Below are 23,297 nucleotides of genomic sequence, written 5' to 3' on the forward strand. Positions count from 1 at the left end.
TTGGTGAGCTGACGAACAGCCTGTTTGAGTTTAAATGCAGTTTTCAATAAATTGCCTACCCTCTGTTATTTGTGTCTTGCTTCTGTTTCTCCGTTTTGCATTTTGAAGCTCTACTTACAACCTGGTTACGATCTGTCAGTGCAAAATGCAAATACTTGTAATGTTTACTTGGTCTTTAGATTTTGTTCAGGAGTTATAGTTAAATTATATAACTGTGTATAGCATTAAAACATGGAACAAAGTCAGAGGCAAAATGTTTCATGCAAAGATTTTTATTTATGAATAGTCTGCAGTACTGTACAATAGCACACACTTGTCTCTATTTCTGACCATTCCTAATGATCATAGCAAATATAGACAAATACTGTGCCTTCAAGAACAGTTCCCTTTTCACAATAATCTAAAAATACCTTGTTCTGTTTTAAATATGTCGCTTAACTTTTGAAAATAAAATATACATTATATGAAATATAACAGTTGTTTATTGGATAGACTATATTGTACCAAATGCAATTATATGCAAATACACCTTCTCTGTGACTTCTTACGCATTACATGCACAAAAAAAGAGGGGGAAAAAAGATGCAGCGCTTACAAAAGAAGCTGTACATACCTCTGTATGAAAATAGAAAATATCAAAGCAAGATGTGCATCAATAGTCTAGATTATGTTACAAAGAACTTGCAGTACAAAAAGACCTATGAGAATGACCAGATAACACATTACCTGGAGCACAGAGGTACGGGTACTGGGTCGATAACAGGAGAAAGACAAAATCTTGTGTTGAGGTTCCACTGATGAACTCGTGTCAGAGCCACTTCCGTGCAAATCTACAACCAGATCCATCCGGTTTAACACCAAATACAGCTGGATCAAAGAGCGACAGGGTCAAACAAGCAAACCAGAAATTGCAGTTTTAGCTTTGAATTCGGCTATTAAACCCAGTGAATCTCGATGTCCAATGCATAGCATAAAGTCTAGTTTGGTATGTTTTTAAATATCCTGTATTGCTACCCCATAAGTGAAGTGAGTGTAACCCAATTGTCAGTCATGCCCACAACTTATAAAGCACTGATATGTCAGCATTAAATTATTGAACAAGTTCAAATACTGTGATAAGTATTCCAACAGCAATGTTCTATACAGCAACAATATTAAGCAACTTCAACTTAATATTATTATTATTGCCAAAATTACTTCATATATTTCTGTTTTCATTAAAGTGAAATGGATTTGTTGATCCATTATTCCAGTTCAAATTAGGATCCATAAACTGACAACACTGGATGTGTTACACAGAGATGAAGTTCTCCACTGAAACAGTGTGTACAAGGCACACTGCGATCGGTATAGCTACATCTGTCTTTTCCTGCAAAAAGCACTTCTGAAATCACACATAAACTATAATATGAACAAAGGAAAAACCTCACAGTTAAATACAGACTTCTGTTAATGCCACAAAACATATGTCAATTTTCTTTTGGAACAGGATGAAGATTAACAAAAGACATTTTAGTACACACTGTGACTGTTGATGCAGAGTCTGAGCAGGGAGGGTGTGAAATGTGAATCGCTCCAAATGTAATCTCTGAGTATTTGAAGAGATTATCAGGTGCTCGCTGGTAACATAAAGCCAATAATCTCAGAAGTGCAAATCTAACACTTGTACCAAAAGACAGAGCTTTAAAGCAAATGAGATCAGCTCCTTGAATAAGAGACCGACTACTGAAATCATGTCACAAACGCGCTATGTATGACAACTATATTGCTCTTGAGTGAAACTATTCAAGGACCACAGTGTTTCTCTTTGCAATCCATTCTCTCTGAGTACATTCTCTATAACACGTATAAGAATAAAGAGTAGGGGTTTTATTATTAGTAATACACCCAAACACTACACTTCCAAAAATCTAGTCTCTTCTTCACACACATAAGAAAATATACATTTCTTCAGCAATTAACTGCCTTAAACTGATTTTTTATATTCTTAATAAAATCTCTTTTCTTATGTACATTTGGTGTAGATTAATACTGATTGTAATGCAATACTGTTGCCGTCTTATGTTTTTTCTGTTACATTTCTTTTGTTTGTTGAGCAGAAGCACTTTTACATTCATATTTCCACACTGAAGCTCACCAAGGAGCCCAAGTGCAGATGGGAATAATGACATGCATTTTTCTAAAAGCAAAATAAAACAACTTCAAAAAGAGGAAGTCTGCTTGCTTGAGCAAATAAACTTGTTGAGAGTCGGAGAGAATGGAAGGACGAGGATGACGAGGTTGAAAAGGCCTGGCGAACCAGCACCCATGGTGCCTTTATTTGGCTGTAAAAATGCTCTCGCAGCACCACGACAGTCAGTTCTATGAGAAGTCATGTGTAACAATACTGGAGGGGTCACAGCTGACTGAGCCATGAGTTGAAATGAAAGCCTTTGTTGTTGGAAAAAGCTGTTAAGTTGAGAAAGACAGATTTCCACAGTGGTGAAGGCAGTGGTCAGAGGTTACACCCTCTCCACTCGACTGGGATCGTAGGAGTCTGATGAGAAAAGAGAGGAAATAAAAGATGAGATAACAAAAAAGTAAGAATGAATTTATTTGTTCTTACCTAAGAGGATCTAGACGGAGTAGCTCTGACATTTTGGGAAATACGCTTGCTAGGTGTTTTTGAAACATGGAGATGGGGTCAGGACGTACTTAACCTAGCAACATAAAGACTGGAAACAAGGGGCCACAGTAAGCCTGGCTCTCTCCAAAGTTCCAAAATGTGCTTACCAACACCTCTACACCTCCTCAGCTAATTAATACAGTATACCTCATTAGTGTAACCCATTTATATACAGAGATGTTAACACAGCATTATTTCTTAGTGAACAACAACTGAGCAAAAAAAATACAATGCAGTGTTCTGCTGGGTAACCTTGGGTTCTGTCATTTATGTGGATGTTTTGATGACGTGTCATCTATGGCCATCATCCTCCTCAAACACAAAAGAAGCCCTGCTGGATAGTCTTGTGATATACGTAGCACCCACCTAAACATTGTTTACCTATACTGCTCAGGAACACCTCAAGGAACACAACAACAAAGACCCCAAGGCGTTGACCGGACCTTCATACTCTCCTAATCCAAATCCAAACAAGCATCCAGAACAAGCCCAAACCACCAACACCGCACTCTGTAACCGACAGGTCCAATGGAGCCTAACACTCTAGTGCATCTCTAGAGATTCTGTGTTGGGGCTATTTTGGTGGTACACGGGAACCTACACAATATTAGGTAGTTGGTTATAATGCTGTGACTGATATGTGCATAAAATTAGAGCTAGCAGGTAGTTACCTTATTTTGAAAGAGACTAGAAGCAGCTTGCCTGTCACAGTTTTGATTGGAGTTACATGCACTCTTGTTGCAGTTTTGATGCTATGCTAAGCTACCCTTGTCCTGACAGAGCACACAGGCATGAAATTATAACAGATCCTCTCCTCTCACTCTTGAAAAGAAACTCAGTAGGTGGAAAGGCTTGATTTCACTCCTTCGCAGACACGTGTAGTATAGCTACGAACACGATGAGGTTGTAGCTGCACACTTTCTAGTCTGCTTGGAAGACTTGATTTCATCCATGCACTGTATACTGACACTGCTGACCTTGCACTGTAGTTGCTGTGTTAACTGGCCACATGTGGACATCCACTGGGGTTTTACAGACTCTTATGGACTTAGGCAGATCATGATATTTACATCATATAAAAGTAGAGAGTAGGACACTGACCTAACTGTCTAACTAAACAGTGCCACAATCAACAATATATCTAATTGTAAATGGTTAAAAATACGCTTTCTGTAATGTGAATGCTTCCCTTTGGTGGGAAACATATCAAATTGTTAATCTCCTATTTCTAAGCACCCACCTGAGGCAGAGGGCATTTCTTCATCCTCCATGTTTGCGGGGCCACAGGTCCCAGTGCTGAAGCTTACTGGCAGCGTTATTTCTCTCTTGGGAACACTGCGAGGTTTAGGAAGCAGGGGAGGCTTCTGGAGCTTAGTGCGCTGCTTTGGTTTGGGCAACTTTCCTCTCCCAGCATTTTGCCTCTTGTCAGCTCTGCTAGCTTCTGCCGCGTGTTTATCATCTTTTACCATCTCTACAGGCTCGTCTTTTTGATCCTCTACAATTTTCAGCTCCACCTCTTCTTCTGACACCTCCATTTTTAATTCAGCATCTGCTTCTTTACTTCCTTCATTGTCTACTTTTAGTGCAATCTCAACATTTATCTCTTCGATCTCGTCTCTCTCTCTTTGCTCTGCCTTACATACCTCTTCATTCTCTTCTTTTGGTTTACAGTCTTCTTCAAAATCTCCTAACTTGTCATGTGATTCATGTGCATTTTCATGTTCATTTGGGTTTTGTTTTTCTTTACTTTCTTCTTCCTCCACCTCCTTCTCCTCTGTCTCTCTTTGTTGCTCAACAACTTCCTCCTTTGTCTCTTCCTGATTTTCAGTTTCCTCTGTGTCTTCATCTCTCTCTTGAGAATCAGCTTCTTCTTCAGATTCAGGACCTTTGAGGCTGAGGCGTCTTATTCGAGACACAGAGTGCAGTTCTTTCAGACGGGCCAGTCTGTCTGTGGTTGACCTACCCAAAGAAGCTGATGAAGCTGCAGAGGAGTTTAGCTTATCTTGCAGTGTTTCAATTAGTTTGCATGCTCCGCCTCGCCCCTTCTTCTCGCCACTACAGATGCTCAGTGCTAGCTTTTCATCGGGAGTGACAGGCAGAGACAGGGTAAGTTTACTTGGTGGGAACTCGGGCAGGTCTAGTACTGTCTGAGTCTCTTGACCCTGGCTGTCTTCGCCATCATTGTGATCGTTACTGTGCTTTTGTCTGTCATGGTCTTCTTGTTCCTCTTGGTCTATGCTTAGTTCTGTCTCCCTGACCTCCTCTATATCTGCTCCCTGAACAATCAGAGACTCATCTTTGACATTCTCACACTTTCCCATCACTTGCTGCATCTCTTCATTTGGACTTTGTTGTTTCTCAGCGACAGTGGTGTCTTCATCGTCTTGACTGTCATCAGACTGCTTGTCAGTCACACCCAAGGCCTCGACTGGAACATCTATACCCAGGATCCGTGCTGCCCTCTGCTCAATGGACTCGTTTTCAGGAATTCCTTTTGCACATTTGACTTCGTACAGATTGCTGAGGTCTTCTGTGGGTAAAGCATTGGCCTTTTCCTGAATCAGTAAGTTCTCTAGGTGCTTATCTGCTATTGTTGACTCATTCTTATAGGTCAGAGGTTCAGAGATGGCATATCTTTCATCACCATCATCATTCTCAAACATGAAAGAAACCTCCCTGGACAACTTTGTGATGCGTGGTGAGCTATCTCTCTGAGGGGAGCTGCTGCTTTCACTCCTGGTCCTACAGATACTTAAATTCACCTCACCCCTGAATGGTGGAACATTGTCTGATTTAGCTGTTTTCTCCACGTTCACCTCAGCTTTAGGATCGTTATTTGAATTGTGCTCAGGGCTACCACTGTTTTTAGCAAGTGCTATTCTGTTCTCCCAGGAGAGCTGCAATAAATGACTAAGATCCTTATGATCAAGTGGAGATGGGACTGACAGTGAGCGTTGCATTGGCTCTCCAGGAGCACCAGGAGTTTCTGTGTAGACAGTTAGCCCCACATCCTTCATTAAGGACTCTTGAGGGACTGGGATGTCCTGTCTATAGAGCTGATTTGACTCACTGTGTGGCGGTGCTGAGGACAGAAGACAACTGTCTCTGGGGCCTGTGTTGGGAGGTATGGAAAGCTCATTTGTTGGTGGTATGTTGTTGGCCTGTGGCCTGGAGAAAGCACTCCTCATGTCCATGGAATCTAGTTCTGCAGTTGAAGCCAAGGACTTTGATCTCACTTTTATATTGCTGGGCTTTTCTATGTGCAACGGTGGAAGACTGATTGCTTCCCTGCCTGGTTCTGGACCAGCAGTGAAATGTGCTCCTGATTTAAACCAAGCTAGTCTCTTATTCACCCCGTCAAGTTCATCAGTGCACTGAGCCACATTGGGTCGCTTGCTGATTGTGTCTTCCATCTCCTTATTAATACTCTCCAATTCACCAATGGCATCACAAGGTCGTCGGTTCGCTGGCTTTAAGAGAAACTGACCAAAGACCACTTGCTCTGCACTCTCTGGGGGACTGCAGTTGTTCTTCCTAGGAGAGGATGGCTGCTGGCTTCCCTGATTATGCCTCTTGGATGGAGAGGATGGGTCTTGTTGTGCCAGCGGCAGTGATGATGGTTGGGTTGGGCTGAGGCTGAGACGCGAGAAGGCGCTGTTACTGGAGGGATGAAGGTTTTTCTGGCCTGTCATAGGGTAGCCATATAAAGAGTTACTGTCTGTCCCCACACCACTATCTGTAGTTGCAATGGAGGCAGATTGAACAGGCTCCTGCCCCCCAGGAGGGCTCTGAGGTTCTGGACTTTTTACCACTGTCAAAGGTGAGCCAGTCTGAGTTTCCTGATTACGATACTGGTTTCCAGGCCAGGACCCAGCGTAGCACAATTCTTTGTCTTCACTGGCTTGGAGTGCCCAGGCATCTATTATCTCCTTCCTTAATGGAGCCCTCTTGTAATTCCTCATTGACGAAGTACTGCTGGTGTGAAAATGAGAATAGTGGGATCTGATAGGCATCTCGTTCACAGACTTGCTCCGAATGTTTGGACATTCTCTGAGGCCTACAGCGAAAGTGTCTGTGGCGGTGACAGTCAAGCTTGGTATTGTCTCATTGTTGTTCTGATCAGCTGATAAGTCTTTGTTAATGTTGGACGGTGTGTGAACAGGGACAGACACAAGACAGAAGATGGTTTCACTCACTCTTCTCTTCGTGTTCCTGTTGTTCTCTGCTCCCAAATCTGGAGCAATTTTCTTTACTTGGGTAATGGTTTCCCCAAAGACCTGGTCTGCGTTGGACCCCTGACGAGAAGAGGTTCTTGATAAAGGGACTTGGAAAGCTGAAGAGGGCGACAGAGGAGGACGTTGGTTTTTGGGATATCTGTTGTTGCAGTTTTGGTCAGGTGCTGGGAAGTTGTCGACAGTCTCTTTGTGCAAATCACTGTGCCACCTATTATTGTCATTGTCGAAGTCGCTAGAAGACCTCGGGTTAGCATCATCGGCCAATTTGGCAGCGATGAAAGGCCCCAATGGCGGGGGCAAAAAGGCACTGTCGTCGGGTGCAGGCTCCGACACGGTGACGCTGGGAAGCTCATTCCGGATGTGGCGTATCTTGTCAGCATCTGTCAGGGAGTTGCCACCCAGAGCTGAGGAAATGTGGCGGATACGGGGATCATCAAAGGGAATATACTGGACCCCTCCACCAGGGTGGTCCTGGGTAGTATACACAGGGTAAAGCTGCTTCTGACTGGACATGCTTCTCTCTCGCTGGGGATCAGGCCAGGAACCCACTGGATGTCTGGTGAACCAGTGAGATCCATCTGGAGCCACTTGTATCTGCTGGTACACATCCCCTCTGTACCTAAGAGTAAAAACAACAAAGTTGCACTTTAGCAACACAGATTTCAAAATGAAAATACTTTAGACTTCAAAAGTAATTAAAGTTGTTTCAGTCAAACTAATATTATACACTCTATTCCAATGTCTGTTTAACAAGTTCACACATACTCATTGCACATGGTGAACTACCAACTGCAGTCTCTTCATTCTTATTGTATGTCTGTAACATGAACCCCATGCAAAGAGATCTACCACAGTCTTCCTTGGGTGCTGTGTTTACAAAAAATATATAGTAGGTGGTCTTAAATATTTCAGAATGTTCATATACTTCATTACTAATATTTTAAGACAAACTCATTACAAATCTTTGCACATAACAGTACTTTTAGCCACTCTCTGAAATCAATACAAAGAGAACACTGCAGCTTCTTCATATAAGTCCAACTGAATGTTAGTAATATAAAACTAAAGTTAGAATCTAAATTCAAAACTTGTCTATGTAATGTTAAAGTGGTTTACATATTACTATGGCCCATAAGTTATATTAGCCTTTGCTTGCTATTTTCAGCCATTACATCAAATGCATCAAGAAGCTTCATGGGTAAAGTCTTGAATTAACTGATTTTAAAAAAGGCCTAATCTACCTGTAGTCGACTGCAAAGTCACCATATCCCCGACGCCCCCCTCCCATTATAGGAGCTCTTTTATATGATGGTGGAGGGATGTATCCTGGCGGCCCAGAGTCCTGGGATAAGTAGTCCAGTTGGGGGTCACCTGTTCTTGATATAGGAAGTGGTGTTCTGTCTCTGGCCTGGGAAATGGCTGAGTCTCTGCCAGACAATACCTCACAGCTTCCCCTGATCTGCTGGTGCATCTCGTAAGAGGGAGGTCTGGGAGGTCGGGTGAAACGGGGCTTTGGTGTCATTGAGAGCTGGTTAGCGCTAGCCGGCCTACCATTTTCTGGCCAGCGGGGTGCCCTGTAAAGGTCGTAGTGTGACAGTGGGTGGCCATTGACACGCCTGTACAGTTCCTGACCAGACGACGATATGTCCACAAATTGCAGGCTCTCAGGCTGCAGCATCCTGGGCAGGGACTGGGATTTGGCTTTGGTCCTGGGATGGACAACCATGCCCTCTGGTGTCCTGGCATGTAGCCGTTGCTGCTCCTGTGCCCAACGCTCACCCTCACTCTGTGACAGCTGGCGGGCAAAGCTGACAGCTGGACGCCACTCATCTGTCCCCAGACTCTGACACTTCCTCTCAGATGCCATCCTCCACTGGTGGAGAGCAACTTCCCTCTCTCTAGAGCGGGCCTGTGCCTGGACCTGGGCCTGAGCTTGGGCCTGCGCCTGGGCCTGGGCGGCCCAGCGCTGCCTCTCCTGAGCAGCCCTCTGACGCTCCTCTGCAGACAGCTCTTGGCCTCTTGCTTGCTGAGGCCCTTCTGGCCTACTGTAACCCCCCTGTCCCCCTCCATGTGGATCTCTGAAGTCAGCATAGTCCAGCAGCACTGTGAAGTCCTGACCTCTCCTTCTCCAGTAGGACACATCCTTGGACTGTGACTGAGGACCTCTGGAGCCATCGCAAAACCTGCAAAGAAACATACAAATAAAGGTGCCATTAAGCTTCAAATGAAAAGCTTGTTGGGTTATGTCTAAAACTCCACACACCTTTCCAGCGCTGGGATTAGTTTTTGACACTCTCTAGCCCTGACAATCTGAAAAACAAAGACTGTTTAGTCAATTTTGTCATATGCATTGTGAATTTGTTTCAAGAGAGATTGTCTGTGAGTGCCTCCAGTTATGGATACCAGGATAACCTGATCCTTAAAATCCTTTGTGTTATAGCTTATTCAGACATGAGCCAAAGCGATATAGTAAGATACTTAATAAATCTGACCAAAGTTATGGGCACTTTGAAGCATAAAAGTAAGCAAATAATCATAACAACCAATCTATTATCTATATACCCGGTTAATCCTCATTTGGGTCGCAGAAGGGCTAGAGCCTATCAAAATGAGTACCATGAAAAAGATAAGGGGCAAGGGCTCACAGTCAGTGAACAGATTAAATAAAAACTAAGAAAGAATCTCCCACTAGATGGAGACAGATGACCATGAGTAGCAGTGAAGTGTTTGTAATTGTGATTTTCTATGGGGCATAATGAACACATTACACAATGACAAACTTTGGCTGTTTGTCTCAGATGTCCTCCAAAACAGATCAAAATTTCGAGGACGTTCCACTGACAGTCTTTGAATTGCTGTTCTTTAGAGCTTAATCTGAGAAAATGAGTGTAAGAAAAGCCTCCACTATGTCTCTGAGAAGATGTTTGCAGACCTGATGGACTACAACAAGACACAGTTGGTTTCTATATGTAGCCTGATCATTTTAAGCTATTTGTGGAGTGATAGACTGACTGACAACGTAAACAAGATGCAAGCACAAGCATACTCCCCCTTGAGGCTGAGGCTGCTCAGCGTTCTTGACATTTCCATCCATGATCATCACTGACCAGGGACGCTTGCTGGAGGAGGAGGGGTGGGGGCTAGCTGTGGCAATCTGCTAAATTTGAGGACATCTCATGCAAGATGCGTTACCATCATTAGTCTAATTGGGTCTAAGTAGCAGTGCCGAGTGGGAGTGCCAAGATAGGCATGTTCCTTATCTAAACTAAAGCTGCCAGGCAAAACGGATTTGGATGAGGGGAAGAAAGAGGGATGAACAAACAACAGACTAAAATTGCAGAACATATGTCTTAGCAATTCCCACATTCCCAATAGAATGCTCTGATAGCACTGGCAGAGCTGCGACATGAAAATGCCGATTACTCGTCTCAAAGAATATAAATGAAAAATGAAAAAAACACTAACACAACCACTGACATTATTCAAGGTCATCTGACTATTTTGAGATGCTCCGTCACTGGCTAAAAGGGATTATGGGGGAAAAAAGTCATCCAAACCAAATATAAGGGGGGAAAAATCTGACAAGCCTGCCTAATTGTGTGGACAAGTGAACATCTGTATTGACTTTGTCTCAGTTACAACACACTAACCCCCAGAACTGGTGCAAATAGGCAAACTAAACAATCCTAAAAAAAAAAAAAAAAACAGGAACAGCCTTGCTGTTTCCGGGCAATATCTCTGGAAATATCATACGTTCTAACAGTCCTTACCCGAGAGGGTTTCAATTGCATAACTCCAGACAGTGCTAAATATAGTCTATCGTCCATATACATATTTAAATAACCCCTATATGAATCCTGTATTATTGATGGGTATGCATTATGTAAGCAGGTAAAATGACTGTGAAACAATGGAAGCCAGTTAGGCATATTGGTTATGTATGAAGGCAGAATGGAGAAGGGGGTATCCTGACAAACCTGGCAACCTGAGTGTGTAAGACTGGGCATGCTCAAATGGGGCACATAGGTTTGCCCAAAAGCTGTTTTGATTACAACTCCAAGGTCCCATGTGGGAGATTAAGACTCCAGCACACATTATCCTACCTCCCCTGGCCAAAACTTGATTGGGAAGAGGAGGAGAAAGGGGAATACGGAAGAAATGAGAGGAAGATGCACACAAGAGGAAAACCAAAATCAAGAAATGGCAGGAGTCACTGAGCAGCAGTTTCATTTAAGATGTGATGCAAAAGTCCATGAGTTATTTCAGTTCATTTATCTGCTCTATCAGACCACCATGAGAACAAATGATTCCATCATGATTCAATGAAGGGCAAGTATCAGCAAAATTAAGATAGGGCATGCAAAAGGGCCGAAAAGGACCTGGTCACTGAACTTAATCACGTCTTACCCACTGTCTGAGGTCAGAGATTCTCCCAAGGAGTGGGTGTCAGTTTGGCTCCGGCCCTCCCCCTCCCGTCTTGGCTGGCTCCTGTCCCTGAGTTCGTTGTTGTTGTTGGGACAGCTGCCATCATACACCTGGGGCTGCCTAGTTCCACCTCCGTTCCCATAGGGCACCAGAGGGCCTCTTTCATAGCCATTCACTGTCCTGGGGCCGGGCCTGTTCTCGAGTATTTCATGGTGTCTGCTGTAGGATGGCGGTGAGGATGAGGGAGGCTGGTGGGACGAGGATGCAGGGGCTGGCGTAGGAGTGGAGGAGGTGGTATGCTTAGGCAGTTTATATCCATGAGAGATGAGGAGGTCCTCCACGCTGTACATGGTCGCATTTGTTTATGCTGGTGTGTTTTCTTTTTTCTCTCTGCTGTTTTTTTTGAAGAGGGGGAGGAAGGTAGGTCGGTTGTCAAGGCGTCTCTGCTTCTTCCCTACGTGCAGCGGCAGGATCACCGGCACAGCTGCGCAGCTGAGGCCATCACTGGGAAAAAAGAGAAAGAGAGGGACGACATGAAGAGACGAGAAGGCAGAGAAAAGAAGATGACGGTAAAACCATTATCACTGCTACCCGTGTCCAGTTTTTGTCAAGGTTCCAACCTTTGTGGACACTTGAGAGCACAAAAGAAAAACGAACCCACATTCTGAGCCGCCACGACAAAATCGAGATCTCCCGCCTTCCCAGCAGCCATTCTCCCCCTCCTCTCTTCTCCAGTCCTCCTAGCAACAATCTTCTTTCCATTTTACTCGGACAGCACCAGAACGGTTCATGGTCCAGAACAGCAGAGGACCAGGAGGTAAACAAACACCCTCAAAAACCACCCACAATAGCATGATCAACAGCGACAGGAGTTTCAGAGGGCTGCTGGTGCTGCAGTGAAAAAACAAAATGTCAGTGTTTACAGTGGCTCCCTGCAGACTTCCATACAGTGGCTGTCAGGTGGCTGTTAGCAGCCTTCCACTGCTCATGTTTTGCATCAGTGAGGCAACTGGGGGATTGTATTCTTCGCTGCTCATCTCCGCATCTCAAAAGTATTTTGTGGTTCTAGTCCCAAAAGATGGGAACAATTTTTCTGATGTATGCACTGAATGAATCTCAAAGTTGGTTTAGGGTTTAGATAGTCCAAAACCCATAATGAAAAACAAAGAAGGTCAAATCCATATACACTGGCAGTAAAAAGTGTGGACACACCTTCTCACTCAATGCTTTTCATTTATTTGTATTGTTTTCTACATTGTACTTTAATACTGAAGATTAACACTTTTTTTTGTTTACAACATAATTCCACATAGTAGATTGATTAGATTGCTAATCGAAAATAATTCCATAAGTATTATTTTATAGTTTTGATGTCTTCAGTATTAATCTACAATATAGAAAATAATTAAATAAAAAACAAGGATTGAGAATGTGTGTCCAAACTTTTGACTGGTAGTGTATATAGCAGAAAATATCAGAATTGACAGATGCTAATATGATCTGTCAATTTATGAACTGACACAAAATTAATCGAAAATCTATTAATTATTTACATACCCCTTTTGGTGAATTTTTTTTACCCTTATTATTGTGTACATGTGGTGGTTTTGTACACTGGAAAACACATCATGATCAGAATAAGCAAAAACAATCAATCTTGCCTATATATGGGGTAGGAATTTCTGTCATTCTTCTTCAGAAAGCTAGTTTTCCCCTAACATGTATTCCTTATTTCCAACATTACAGCTAGCCACTGTGTAGTGTAGAGTGGTTGTACAGTGTTTGAGCACAGCTGTGAGTGAGCTGGTGTGCTCAAGCTACATGAAGGGGAAGGTGTATTCTAATAATAATGGTGTAGAGTAACAGCTAAGCCATTTTAATAAGAAAAGGAAAATGATTATTTTCTAAGGGCTAAATCAACAACCTGAGACTAACTTTAAGTTATTTACGGAATTCAATATTTTCTGCTTTTCAAAGTGAATTTTGGTAATTTTCTTGCTCTCGCAGATAGTAAATTGAATGTAATTTGATTTTAGCCTGTTGGTCAAACAAAAATCACCTGAGGCACAGGGAAAATGCTGAATGGATTTACAAAATTGTATAGACTAAACAATTAACAGACAAATTGACTGGCATATTATTTAATAAAGAAAATACTAATTTGAAGTGTTTAAACTAGTGCTGTCAAATGATTAAAAAGCGTAATAAGATTAATCACAGGGTTGTGTGTGAAGTAATTTTGATTAGTCACGATTAAATATCATTAATTTTAAATCTAAATTAATCCTGTTTCATTTAGTATGCACAAACAGACTGAAAAAAACAAGAGAATATACTTGACACTTAACACTTAAGATGTATAAAGGTGTATTAAACACCTTTAAAGGTTCATGTTAGAATCCCAGACTAACACATGCTTCCTGTTAATGTGGTACTTTAAGCTGGAAGTGCTTCCATGAAAAGAAAACTCCTACCTGCAGAGTGTGCATATTACTGGATGGAGGTCGACTGTTCTGTCTTGGTTCTTTGTGTATTCAAATTTCCCACCGAGAGGGCCAACGTGCTGTTTAGTAGGGCCCAACTGATATGGATTTTTTGAATGAGTTATGAAATACATCTTGTCTTCTTGTACTTCTTGTTGCTGCAAATTAGAGGTAGGTTTTATATATATATTTATATGCTGTATATAAGCAACATAATGAATGAAGTTTCTGAAAAACACTACTTCTGCAGCCCTCTGATGCTCTTTAATGTTAAATCACATTTTCTTTCCTCCATTATTTTCTTTGCCATGAAGTCAGGACTTATATGAACCAAAATAAAAACCAGAGACGCCTTTCTCAGATGTAAAACATGTCGGCTTTGACAGAGTTGCATTTTAAATATATAATGGTCACAAATAGTCCAACACTAATGTTCCTCCATAACAACACAGTGAGTTGCTGATAGTCGGTTTCACGCTCTAGCATTTTAGACAGTAAAACTAAGAGTGACGTGACGGTTGCTGAAGACAGACAGGAATTTTAATCATTTTAATTTTTTATCTTGACTGAAACAGGAGACATGCTGAGTCATTGCTAATTTCACAACGTGGTTTTAAACTTACCTGTCATCTCAGCCCACTCCTGTAATGTTACCTGGCTGTAGCTTAAAGGACATCATTCTGCTCCGACACTTAACAGCATTTACTGTTTTATGAGAAATTGGCAAAACTCCGGCCGATGATGATTATTTTGAAAAGCGCTATAATATAACTAATCAGCTGGGCTCTACTGTTAACCATTTTCCATGTGGAGTTGCTTGGTTCTGGCACTACTGGATCAACTGCCCATTTGTGCATGCGCGACGGCAACTCTAATTGGACAAACTACCCGAAATGTGTTGCCAGAGACGCTTCAGGGATTTTGAGTCATTTCGCACTGCAGATGCGTTCAAATTTTTAATCAGATTATCATGACGATGGATTAATCCGCGTTAACGTGTTAATTTTGACAGCCCTAGTTGAAACAGTAGTCTGGTGCAAACAAGATGCACGTAGCCAATGTGACGTCAGCAAATGTTTTGTGGACAACTACTGTGAAACCTGAAGTTTGGAATTTGGTCATTGTCATTTTTAGTCTTTTAAAACCAGATGTAACGAGCCAGGGGTCTGACTGAGGAACTTAAAGACACAGCAGACAGTTACAAGGAAACAACCAGTCAATCACAAAGTAGCCTACAACATGCCCTGTTTTATCATCTATTTCATTCTAACTGGGATAATTTACAAAATGAACATCCCGTCATTCTCAAAAGTCTTGAAAGTAGCAATTTAGACCAAAAATTCATGAAGAAAATGTTTCCTGAGGTAACAAATCACAGAAGAAGTATAGTTATGTTCTTACAGGTTTCTATACAATTAAGAGTTGCTCCCTGTTGGCTGTTAGAAAGGAAACAGGTTTAAGGCACTTCCTCATTGCCTTCAGTTTCCATACAGTATATATTCAGTCTGTGGTGCAAAAACCAAGCTTGAATAGTTGTTCAAAATGCCACAAAATGGACCACTCTAAGTCCACTCTATATTTCTATCTGAAAAACATTCCAAAATTCTGTCAGTAACAGCTCTACAATGGTGAGACCAAACCAAACAAGCTTGAGCTCTATGGATCTATGGATGGAGACACTTGAGAGAATTTTGCAATACCGTAAGTCTCTTTGTGCCCAAAAATGCCTACAAGTATTAATATGAGGGACTCATCAGAAATTGAATTGATGATGCCCAGTGTGCATCTGCTCATGATGTAATGCCCTTGATGAAGTCATGCTTGCTGCCTTGTCAACAGGACAGATGCTGCTGCAGCCCACTCATTCAGTACTCTCTACTGGAACAGACTGCCAACAACCTGGCTGTCCTTAATAAGAAATGGCATACAGTAACAGCACTATGAGACTCGTTGCCAGAATCAAATGCTGTTCAGACAGTTTAAAAGCCAATCACACTATGATTGTTAAATGGCAGAGCCAAATTGCTTGTTTTTGCTTCTGAAAAACTGACGGCCCATGCAGCCTCGCCTAAATGTATTCAACTGCAAACAGATTAGCATTTGTTTTGCTTCTTTGCATTTGTTTAGCCACGATAATCCCATAGAGATGAAAAAAATCCATCTTTAAAAGGAGTCCTGACTCAGAGGGCAGCATCACTACCCCTCTCTCAGTCCTCCCTTTCCTCCACCTTGTACCTGAACCCTAGGATAGCCTACTAGGTGATTAAAAGGATCCAAGACTGTGAAATGCCACTCTCTTTGTATGTCTGGCTCTCTAATGCGATTATCTTTTCAATTTAAAACCTTAAACCTGTTAGTTTTGGAGGATTGACTCTTGGTGTTTACCCAGTTAATACTTTTGTTGAGTTTAACTCTTTCCATTTGTGTTTTGAGTAATCTCAAGAAGAAGGTGGCTCTGAGTTTGCCTCTTGTGAGCAATGTAATGACAATGAGAAAGGATTTTGGTTTGCTTCATTTGCTTCCAGATGAGCATGCAGACCTAGAACATAGACAATTTTTCATTGACTGTTATTCCATGAACTTGTGCTGGGCAACAGGCCAGTGGAGATGTTCAGTAAATCACACTGTGTCTCAGAAATACTGAAAATGCCAAAAAAAAAAAAAAATGCAATTGAAGATGGTAATGCTTGTCTTTACAGATTAGCTACCTAAACTCACAAAATATTCATGGATTCTTCTCTAAACTTTTTCTCCAGTTGCCCAGGTTTTAGATACACTACTACCTGGATGACTGAGCATGTTCACAGTCTTCTTTTTCCTCTGTACCTTAAATTAAGACTCACCACCAGATCTCCCCACAGCCTGAGAGAAGCACAAATCACACTCTGAGATCACAATCCGATTGGTATCAGTCCCCTTGCCTTCCTGTAGATGAGGCCTATCCCTCCAACCAGGCAAAGACTTAATTAAGTGAGCCTGAGGTCAAGTGACTCACTAATATGATAATTCATTTTTGTTATGATATTTGCACATTAACCTGTCTTAACTCAACATCCATATGCTCTCTAATCTACCTAAATCATTCATTTGAGTCAATTGCTCCTGGTGTCATTACTAAATGAGGATTATCTCCATCATCAGTAAAAGTGAGGATTTCCTCCTGTAAAGTGACCTGCTCTAACCCCCCACCCCTGCTCCTTCCTTCCCATGACAAGCTCTGTTTAAATACCAGTAATGCTGTTACGCAATGGAATTACCCATTTTATATCAAATAAAACCTCGGACTCAAGCAACAGTACGCAACAATGGCCAGCTTTCATCCCCCAAAACACAACAACATTGTGTTTCACTACAATGCCTTCTTGTGTGAAAAAAGACATTGGCATTGCAGGCTCTTGGATTTGGCAACTGGAAAAAAGGGCTGATCTGCTGTATTTTTAATGACATGGCTCACTCAAAGAGAGAAATTCATGATATAGTTTATGGTAACCATATGCTGCTAAGTGAGCTAAAAATAAACAGAACCACATAAAGGCTGGCCTCCTCACATCACGCTTTCTCTAATCAGCCACTGTACACTACTACTGTCACATCCTTTGTGAAACATATAAGACTGGCGCTTTTGAGGTCAACTGAACTTTTGTCAAGGCCGTGGTTTGTTTAAATAAAAACAGAAAACAGCATTTTTTTAGCTGTGTGAGGTGGGGGGGACTGTGCTCTTACTGGTGGCTACACCAGCGGCAGGCTGCAGGGACATGACGGCTTGCAGGTTGACAGTTTGGTGTCAGCTTCTTATTCATGGCCCAGCTGAGATGAGGGCACGGTGAGGAGGTGGGGAGGAAGTGAAGCACAGGGACGCATGGGTGGCAGACAATGCAGGACAGAGACTTAAATCAGGCCTCGGGGAGGACAGAACTGCAGCGTTAGAGGGTGTTAGTAAACAACCAAGCTCAATGCATGGAATACAGGCCTAACATGGTAAAGGTTAGCTGAATAATTCGGTCTACATTAAAAAAAAAAACTTTACAGACAGTAAACAGTCGGGAAAGTCTATGGAAATATAGACTGTATAACAAGTATGAAGCAGAAAAACAGAGGACTTTGTGTACTGTGCTTAAAACACACAGAGTACCAGTGATTAAAGTTGTCCCGATGAAGACACAGATGTGTTGAAAAAGTACATCCTTGCTGAAAGTGAAGCACTACAGATGAAAACAAATCTGGATTTAACAGGCTCCAGCATAAAGGCACCACAACAAAAGAAATCTCAAACACTAGAGCCTGGAACCAAAAAGACGATAAGCATGCTTCCTAAAATATTCCACAAGAGCCGCACCTCTCCAGCACATTGTTCCCAGTCTCCTTGGATCTGTAACAACTGACCCGAGTGGGTGTGCACTTGGCAAGTCTCTGGACTGCATCTGTTAGGACTGTGTGCGCACAGGGGTTTCTCAGGGATGACAGCCCATCACATTCAGCAAACAGCAATGCTCTGCAGATTGTTTATCTATGTGACATCACTGTGTCCAGCGGAGGGGCCGTCTCTCTTCCTGAGGAAGTGCGACGTCGGGACGGAGGAGAACCGACTGTGTCGCAAATGTTTCCAATCAGGCTCTCTGCGGGCTCCTGTTTGTCCTGGGGAAAGAAGTTGAAGGCATGTTTTTGGCTGAGGCCAGAGGAATAAACAGCCTGAACAACCTCAAGCCATATTTTACCCAGAGTGACCCTCTGTGCACTCCACTTCAGGTAGGACTGTAACTCAGCAACATGAAGTGTGGGCATATTATCTGGGGAGCTATACGCCCTCTGGACACTCACCATCCATCAGGAAAATCCCACTGGGCTCAGCAGCCACTGTAGTTTAGGGCAATTATGACCTACTGCAACAATGAAAAATAAAGGCTGTAAACAAACATCTCTGAAAAAACAAAAAGATTTCACTATCCATTACAAAACAGAGCTCACCACCACGTTGCAACCCATGTGCTCACTCTAGGAAACACACCCTCCTGGTAACAACAGGCAGGGCCCGTGCATTGTGAGTCAATTAGCTCATGCGGAAAGGTTTAGCCAAAAAATCACCCACTTACATTATTTTGTTGAGCATAACCCATGGCAACAGTTGTTTTGCTTCTGTGAATGGCAGCTCAGAGACAATAGCATGTGGGCTGCTAAGATATTCCGGCTGAATTGCTTCAGACTAAAATTTATTACTGTCAGACTCCACTGGCAGAAAAATCAAAGGCAGGATGGGATGGAGAAAGGGGGTGGGAATTTTGGGGAAGGGGGTGGGGGTGTTTTTATTCCTCCATATCCCAACACATCACAGTCTGCAACACTATGGTCTGGTTCTGATTCATTTCAGACTGTCAAGAAGTAGTCCAGCAAAACATTTGTCCTGCGAGTTTAATGCAGCGTCAGTGGTTTCAATCCAAAGAAAAATTTCAACAACTGGCTCATGCACAAGAACAGTATAGCTGATAGCTCATTAATGCACAAGGCAACCAGTAAGACACTGACAATGTGACGGTAATTATGTCAATGGACTCATTTTCTATTGTGTAGCGAGGCTTAGCTCAGTTCAGCTCAAATGTAGCGATCTGACGTCATGAGATTTTCTTGAGCTGAATGCATCCTATGTGGAGGGAGATTCGGGGCTCATGCCAGTGTTTAAAAATGATCATTTGAAATGAAAAGAGGAAAAAAAAGTCATAAAGGAGAGATTATTAAGCATGCTAATCCACATGGCTACACAGTAGGCTTCACCTGCACTGAACTATTCCCAGCCCATGCTGCTTCTGAGCCTGCCAAACTGGCTTCATGGTAATTAGTGTCTGTCAAGGTCCGGGACTTGCTTGAGATGACAGTGGCACAGTTTATCAGCCAGGAACACAGTGATCAAAGGGTTAGCCCGCTCTGGCTTTCTGCTAATCAGATGTGGACTCTGCATGCCTCCTGCTCAGTATTATAGAGGGAGAGGTAATAAACAATCCAGCAGAACATATTTCACCAACATAGAATCCAACTCATGCATCATCGAGGAAGTTTAAGCACATCAAGAGAGCAACATTTACACACAGCGGATAGAATTTTGTTGACAGATGACTGTAATGCCCATTACAGATGGGATGAAAAGACTCTCCCACACAGTGGAACCAGAGTATTGTCACGATGGATAGCTGATGAATGTGGAAAACTACTCAGTAAACACATAAAATGAATGGTCAGGGTTATCTTAAAGGCTTCATCACTGCATTGGCATAAAACTGTTAAACAGAAATTACAAAACAGGCAGCTCGAGCTACCTGTCAAACATAGGGGCATCCACCAGTTCACATCCAGCCAGCATTTAACAGCATATACACCCAGCGTGCATTCTATTTCTATTCATGCCTACGATTCTTGCTCTCAGAGGCACACTGGCAGATGTCAGTAGCTTTCACACGTTTCTGGCTGGCTTCATCCACCAGCCTTCCTCCTGCCTGCGTCACCTCTGCTCTGACATCACCATGTGACATCAGGCAGGACCTCAGAGGGGATCCCTGTAGCCAGGCAAACATCTGATGACTTTCAGAGGCTTTGCCTACAGCTACCCAATAGCAGCAAAAACTCATTTTCTTGATGCAACTGGCCTAGAAATGATGTTGAGGGCTAACAGCGAAAGGGGGGAGCTCTCTAGAAAAAGACAATTAATGCATACACATAGACACACAATTCCTGAAAAGGAAGTTGTCCCTGTGAACTTTCCCCACTGTGGGATCAATAAAGTTTATCTTATATGACCTCCCGAATCACTGGCTGGTTGATCCACTCCTGAAAGTTGAACTGGTGTGACTCATTTCATAGCTGTGGAGGGCTTCTCCAGTTTTGCTGACCAACCCTTTCCTCCTTCTGCTGGAAGGAATTAATGAGCTACTTCCCTTCTTAATACACTCCCCATCCCACCATGCTCCACACCCCCCTCCTCAGGGCTTCTAGCACGGCCTTGTGTTCCCACACCATCCCAATCTCAAGGATGTGTGAAAGACCTACCACGTAACACGCATGCCCCCACACACACACACTTTTCCTTACCCTTTCCTGTGAAAATGCACGTTCACTGGTGCTGGTGTGGGCTTTAACTTAAACTGCTCAGCTCCTGTCGTCTACAAAGCCAGCACACTCCGGAGTCTAGAAAATGTCTCTTTGCTGACATTTACTAACAGCTTTTGATGTAAGCTCACTGAGCTATGAAAGGTCTTGCAAGAAGGAACAGGTCAGTCCTGGGAAATGTTAATAGTACTGTCATAAACAGCACTACCTAAAACAATCAGGCTTGAAGGCAGGCCAAATATGAGCGATCTGATGGGATAAATATGGCCCACCTACACTTTGAAGAGCAAAGCTGTAAAAACTAGGTAATAACAAAATCTTGAACTTGAACTGCTCAGATAAAAATACTGGCAATTTGGCCTCTAGAGGTCCCTCACTGTCAGTAACAATTTATGTGCAAGACCTTCTAAAATTAAAGCCACTGAGCCACTGCAAACACTGGGACATAATTTGAGGTATGAGGAAAGAGCAGAGCAGAGGCAACTGTTTTATACCATCCAGCCTCGTAGGCCATTAAATAAAACGACTCAGTAAAAAACGTTTAAGTCCAACGTCCTATGCTAGAAGATAAATCATACTGTTTACCTGTTTTTGCAGACTGACAGCAGGATAGCTGCCGGCTGCACATTCGTGCAAGGTTATCAGGCAGTGCGTGCAGGAGGCTGCATGGGGGAAGGAGAAGGGAGGTCAAGCAGCAGCCATCATCATGCAAACATGCTGCAGGTGTGACAAAGTGACAACATGCAAACATCAAAGCAACCTAAACTTGGCAGACCATTTGCCAGGGGCTGTTTGCAGCTCATTTCCATCGCCATTTGGTTCTCCTCAGCACCTGAGCACAACCCAGAGCTGCACATTGCTGGACCCGAGTGTTGTCATCATGTCGTTATGAAATGATTGACGGGCTTGGCATAATGCTAGCCCCGCTGGCTCCGTTGTAGGTTGCTGTCGTAGCATACTAGCCTAGCCCCGATGCGCGCAGATCACAGATGTGGGGAGAAGCCACGCGGCATTCCGTTAAAACATCTGTCTGTTTACGGTTTCGTTAAGTCAGACTCGCATGCAGCCCTGCTTTAACAAGACTGAACCCCTTATTCGGATATGTTGGGTTGCTTGGTTGAATTCGGCGTTTGGATGACCCACTATTCACACTGTAATTCAATGAGAGCTCTGTTTTATAACTCCAGCTGCCTGCTGTCGCCCATCACGGCGCACTGTGGACGTTACACCAGTGAAGAAATTCAAGGCAAAGCAATTCTACAAGTTAAAATTGGATTTAAGTAATAGTTGTTTGGAGTGACACAGACTCCTTCCCGAATACCACCCATGGCTGCAGTATTTCACTTAAGTCCTCGTTTAGAGTTCATGTCAAAATAAATCTCTACGTGTCAACTAGGACACATAAAACTGCGTAATTTGAACGGTGTTTGGCCTCTTTTCTTCAGCACACAAAGTGGCTCCCAGCGCAGCTAACGCTAGCCTGCTAGCTCCATCAGCAATCTTTAACCTTCAGCTGATCGGAGCGCGTCCGCACACAGCGGCGGTCGCCACCGCACACGCTTCAAGTTAAAAAATAAAGCCCACCGTCCTCCCACCGCTTCGCCTTCTACCGCAGCGTCCTGGAAGAGCCCCGGCGCCTGTCCTGAACCTCCAGCCCCGGCAGAGGACCACAGGCAGTGGAGGTATCTGGCTCGGCTCGGCTGCAAGTTGAGGAACGGCTGGAAATGTTGAAGGCAGAGCAGATGCGACTGTCCGCCGCTGTCTGCTCCTCACAGCTGCTGCCTCCACAGCTCCAGTCTTGAAAAAAACCAAAACACAAGCCCAACAAATGCCCGAGTGAAAGGCGGAGTGTCGCTCGACCTGGAGCCACTTTTACCTGTGAAATGCGTTGCTGCGTTACCGCCTAGTCCCCGACGCTCATCCCTGCCGCCGCTCTGCTCGGACTGAGCTGGATGTGACGGAACAGCCCTCTACAGCTCCGATCCAGCCGGGAGGCAGCTGGATCCTGCTCAGCAATAAGGTCACTCCACTCTCACCATTTCAAGAACCTACTCATCTATCTGTCCATCCCTGCACATCACACAGCCTTACAGTCTTACATAATTTGCATTCTGTAATGACTTTGACATGTGATTAATTGACATCACGGTGATTAATGTCAGCATGTGAAGGTTACTTGCAAATAAAAATGTGTGTAAGCTCATCACCTCCACATATCTCTGTCTGCATGCGTGTAACTGTTTAATACAGTAGCCTTTGCTGCATGCACAGGTCATAAATCATATCAGATGTGATAAAAATATTTATGTCAACCTTCCCAGGCCCGCTGTCTTTCTATTAACGTATGCAGAGCTTCTAGTATCAGTTGATCAGTTAGTGTATGTACAGAAAATTGCC

At 43.2% G+C, this 23,297-nt stretch overlaps 1 protein-coding gene across 3 annotated transcripts; it reads right to left on the reverse strand.

The window, feature by feature from the left end:
- Positions 1 to 256: 256 nt before the first annotated feature.
- On the reverse strand, positions 257 to 22,997 carry jcada (junctional cadherin 5 associated a). 3 transcript variants are annotated; one of them, XM_023262638.3, is made up of 5 exons: positions 22,777 to 22,997; positions 11,308 to 11,829; positions 8,142 to 9,083; positions 3,906 to 7,519; positions 257 to 2,536 (listed from the first exon to the last, which is right to left on the reverse strand). In XM_023262638.3, the coding sequence occupies exons 2-5, from the start codon at positions 11,673 to 11,675 to the stop codon at positions 2,502 to 2,504; spliced, it is 4,959 nt and encodes a 1,652-aa protein (XP_023118406.2). In that variant the 5' UTR covers positions 11,676 to 11,829; positions 22,777 to 22,997; the 3' UTR covers positions 257 to 2,501. The 3 variants fall into 3 exon arrangements, with proteins under 3 accessions (XP_023118406.2, XP_023118407.2, XP_035800524.2); XM_023262639.3 differs by having other exon boundaries at positions 22,485 to 22,997; XM_035944631.2 differs by lacking the exon at positions 22,777 to 22,997 and adding an exon at positions 11,987 to 12,458.
- Between the last annotated feature and the right edge of the window lie 300 nt (positions 22,998 to 23,297).

Source organism: Amphiprion ocellaris, chromosome 22 (assembly GCF_022539595.1).
Source record: "Amphiprion ocellaris isolate individual 3 ecotype Okinawa chromosome 22, ASM2253959v1, whole genome shotgun sequence".
NCBI classification, from domain to species: Eukaryota; Metazoa; Chordata; class Actinopteri; family Pomacentridae; genus Amphiprion; species Amphiprion ocellaris.

What these genes read in the sequence shown, in the direction of transcription:
- jcada (XM_023262638.3), bottom strand. Translation starts at nt 11,675, where the DNA reads ATGTACAGCGTGGAGGACCTCCTCATCTCTCATGGATATAAACTGCCT. An exon ending in TCTCTGACCTCAGACAGTGG is followed by an intron (nt 9,084 to 11,307) that starts GTAAGACGTGAT and finishes GTTTCTTTGCAG; the next exon opens with GTTTTGCGATGGCTCCAGAG. An exon ending in GACTTTGCAGTCGACTACAG is followed by an intron (nt 7,520 to 8,141) that starts GTAGATTAGGCC and finishes TTTTACTCTTAG; the next exon opens with GTACAGAGGGGATGTGTACC.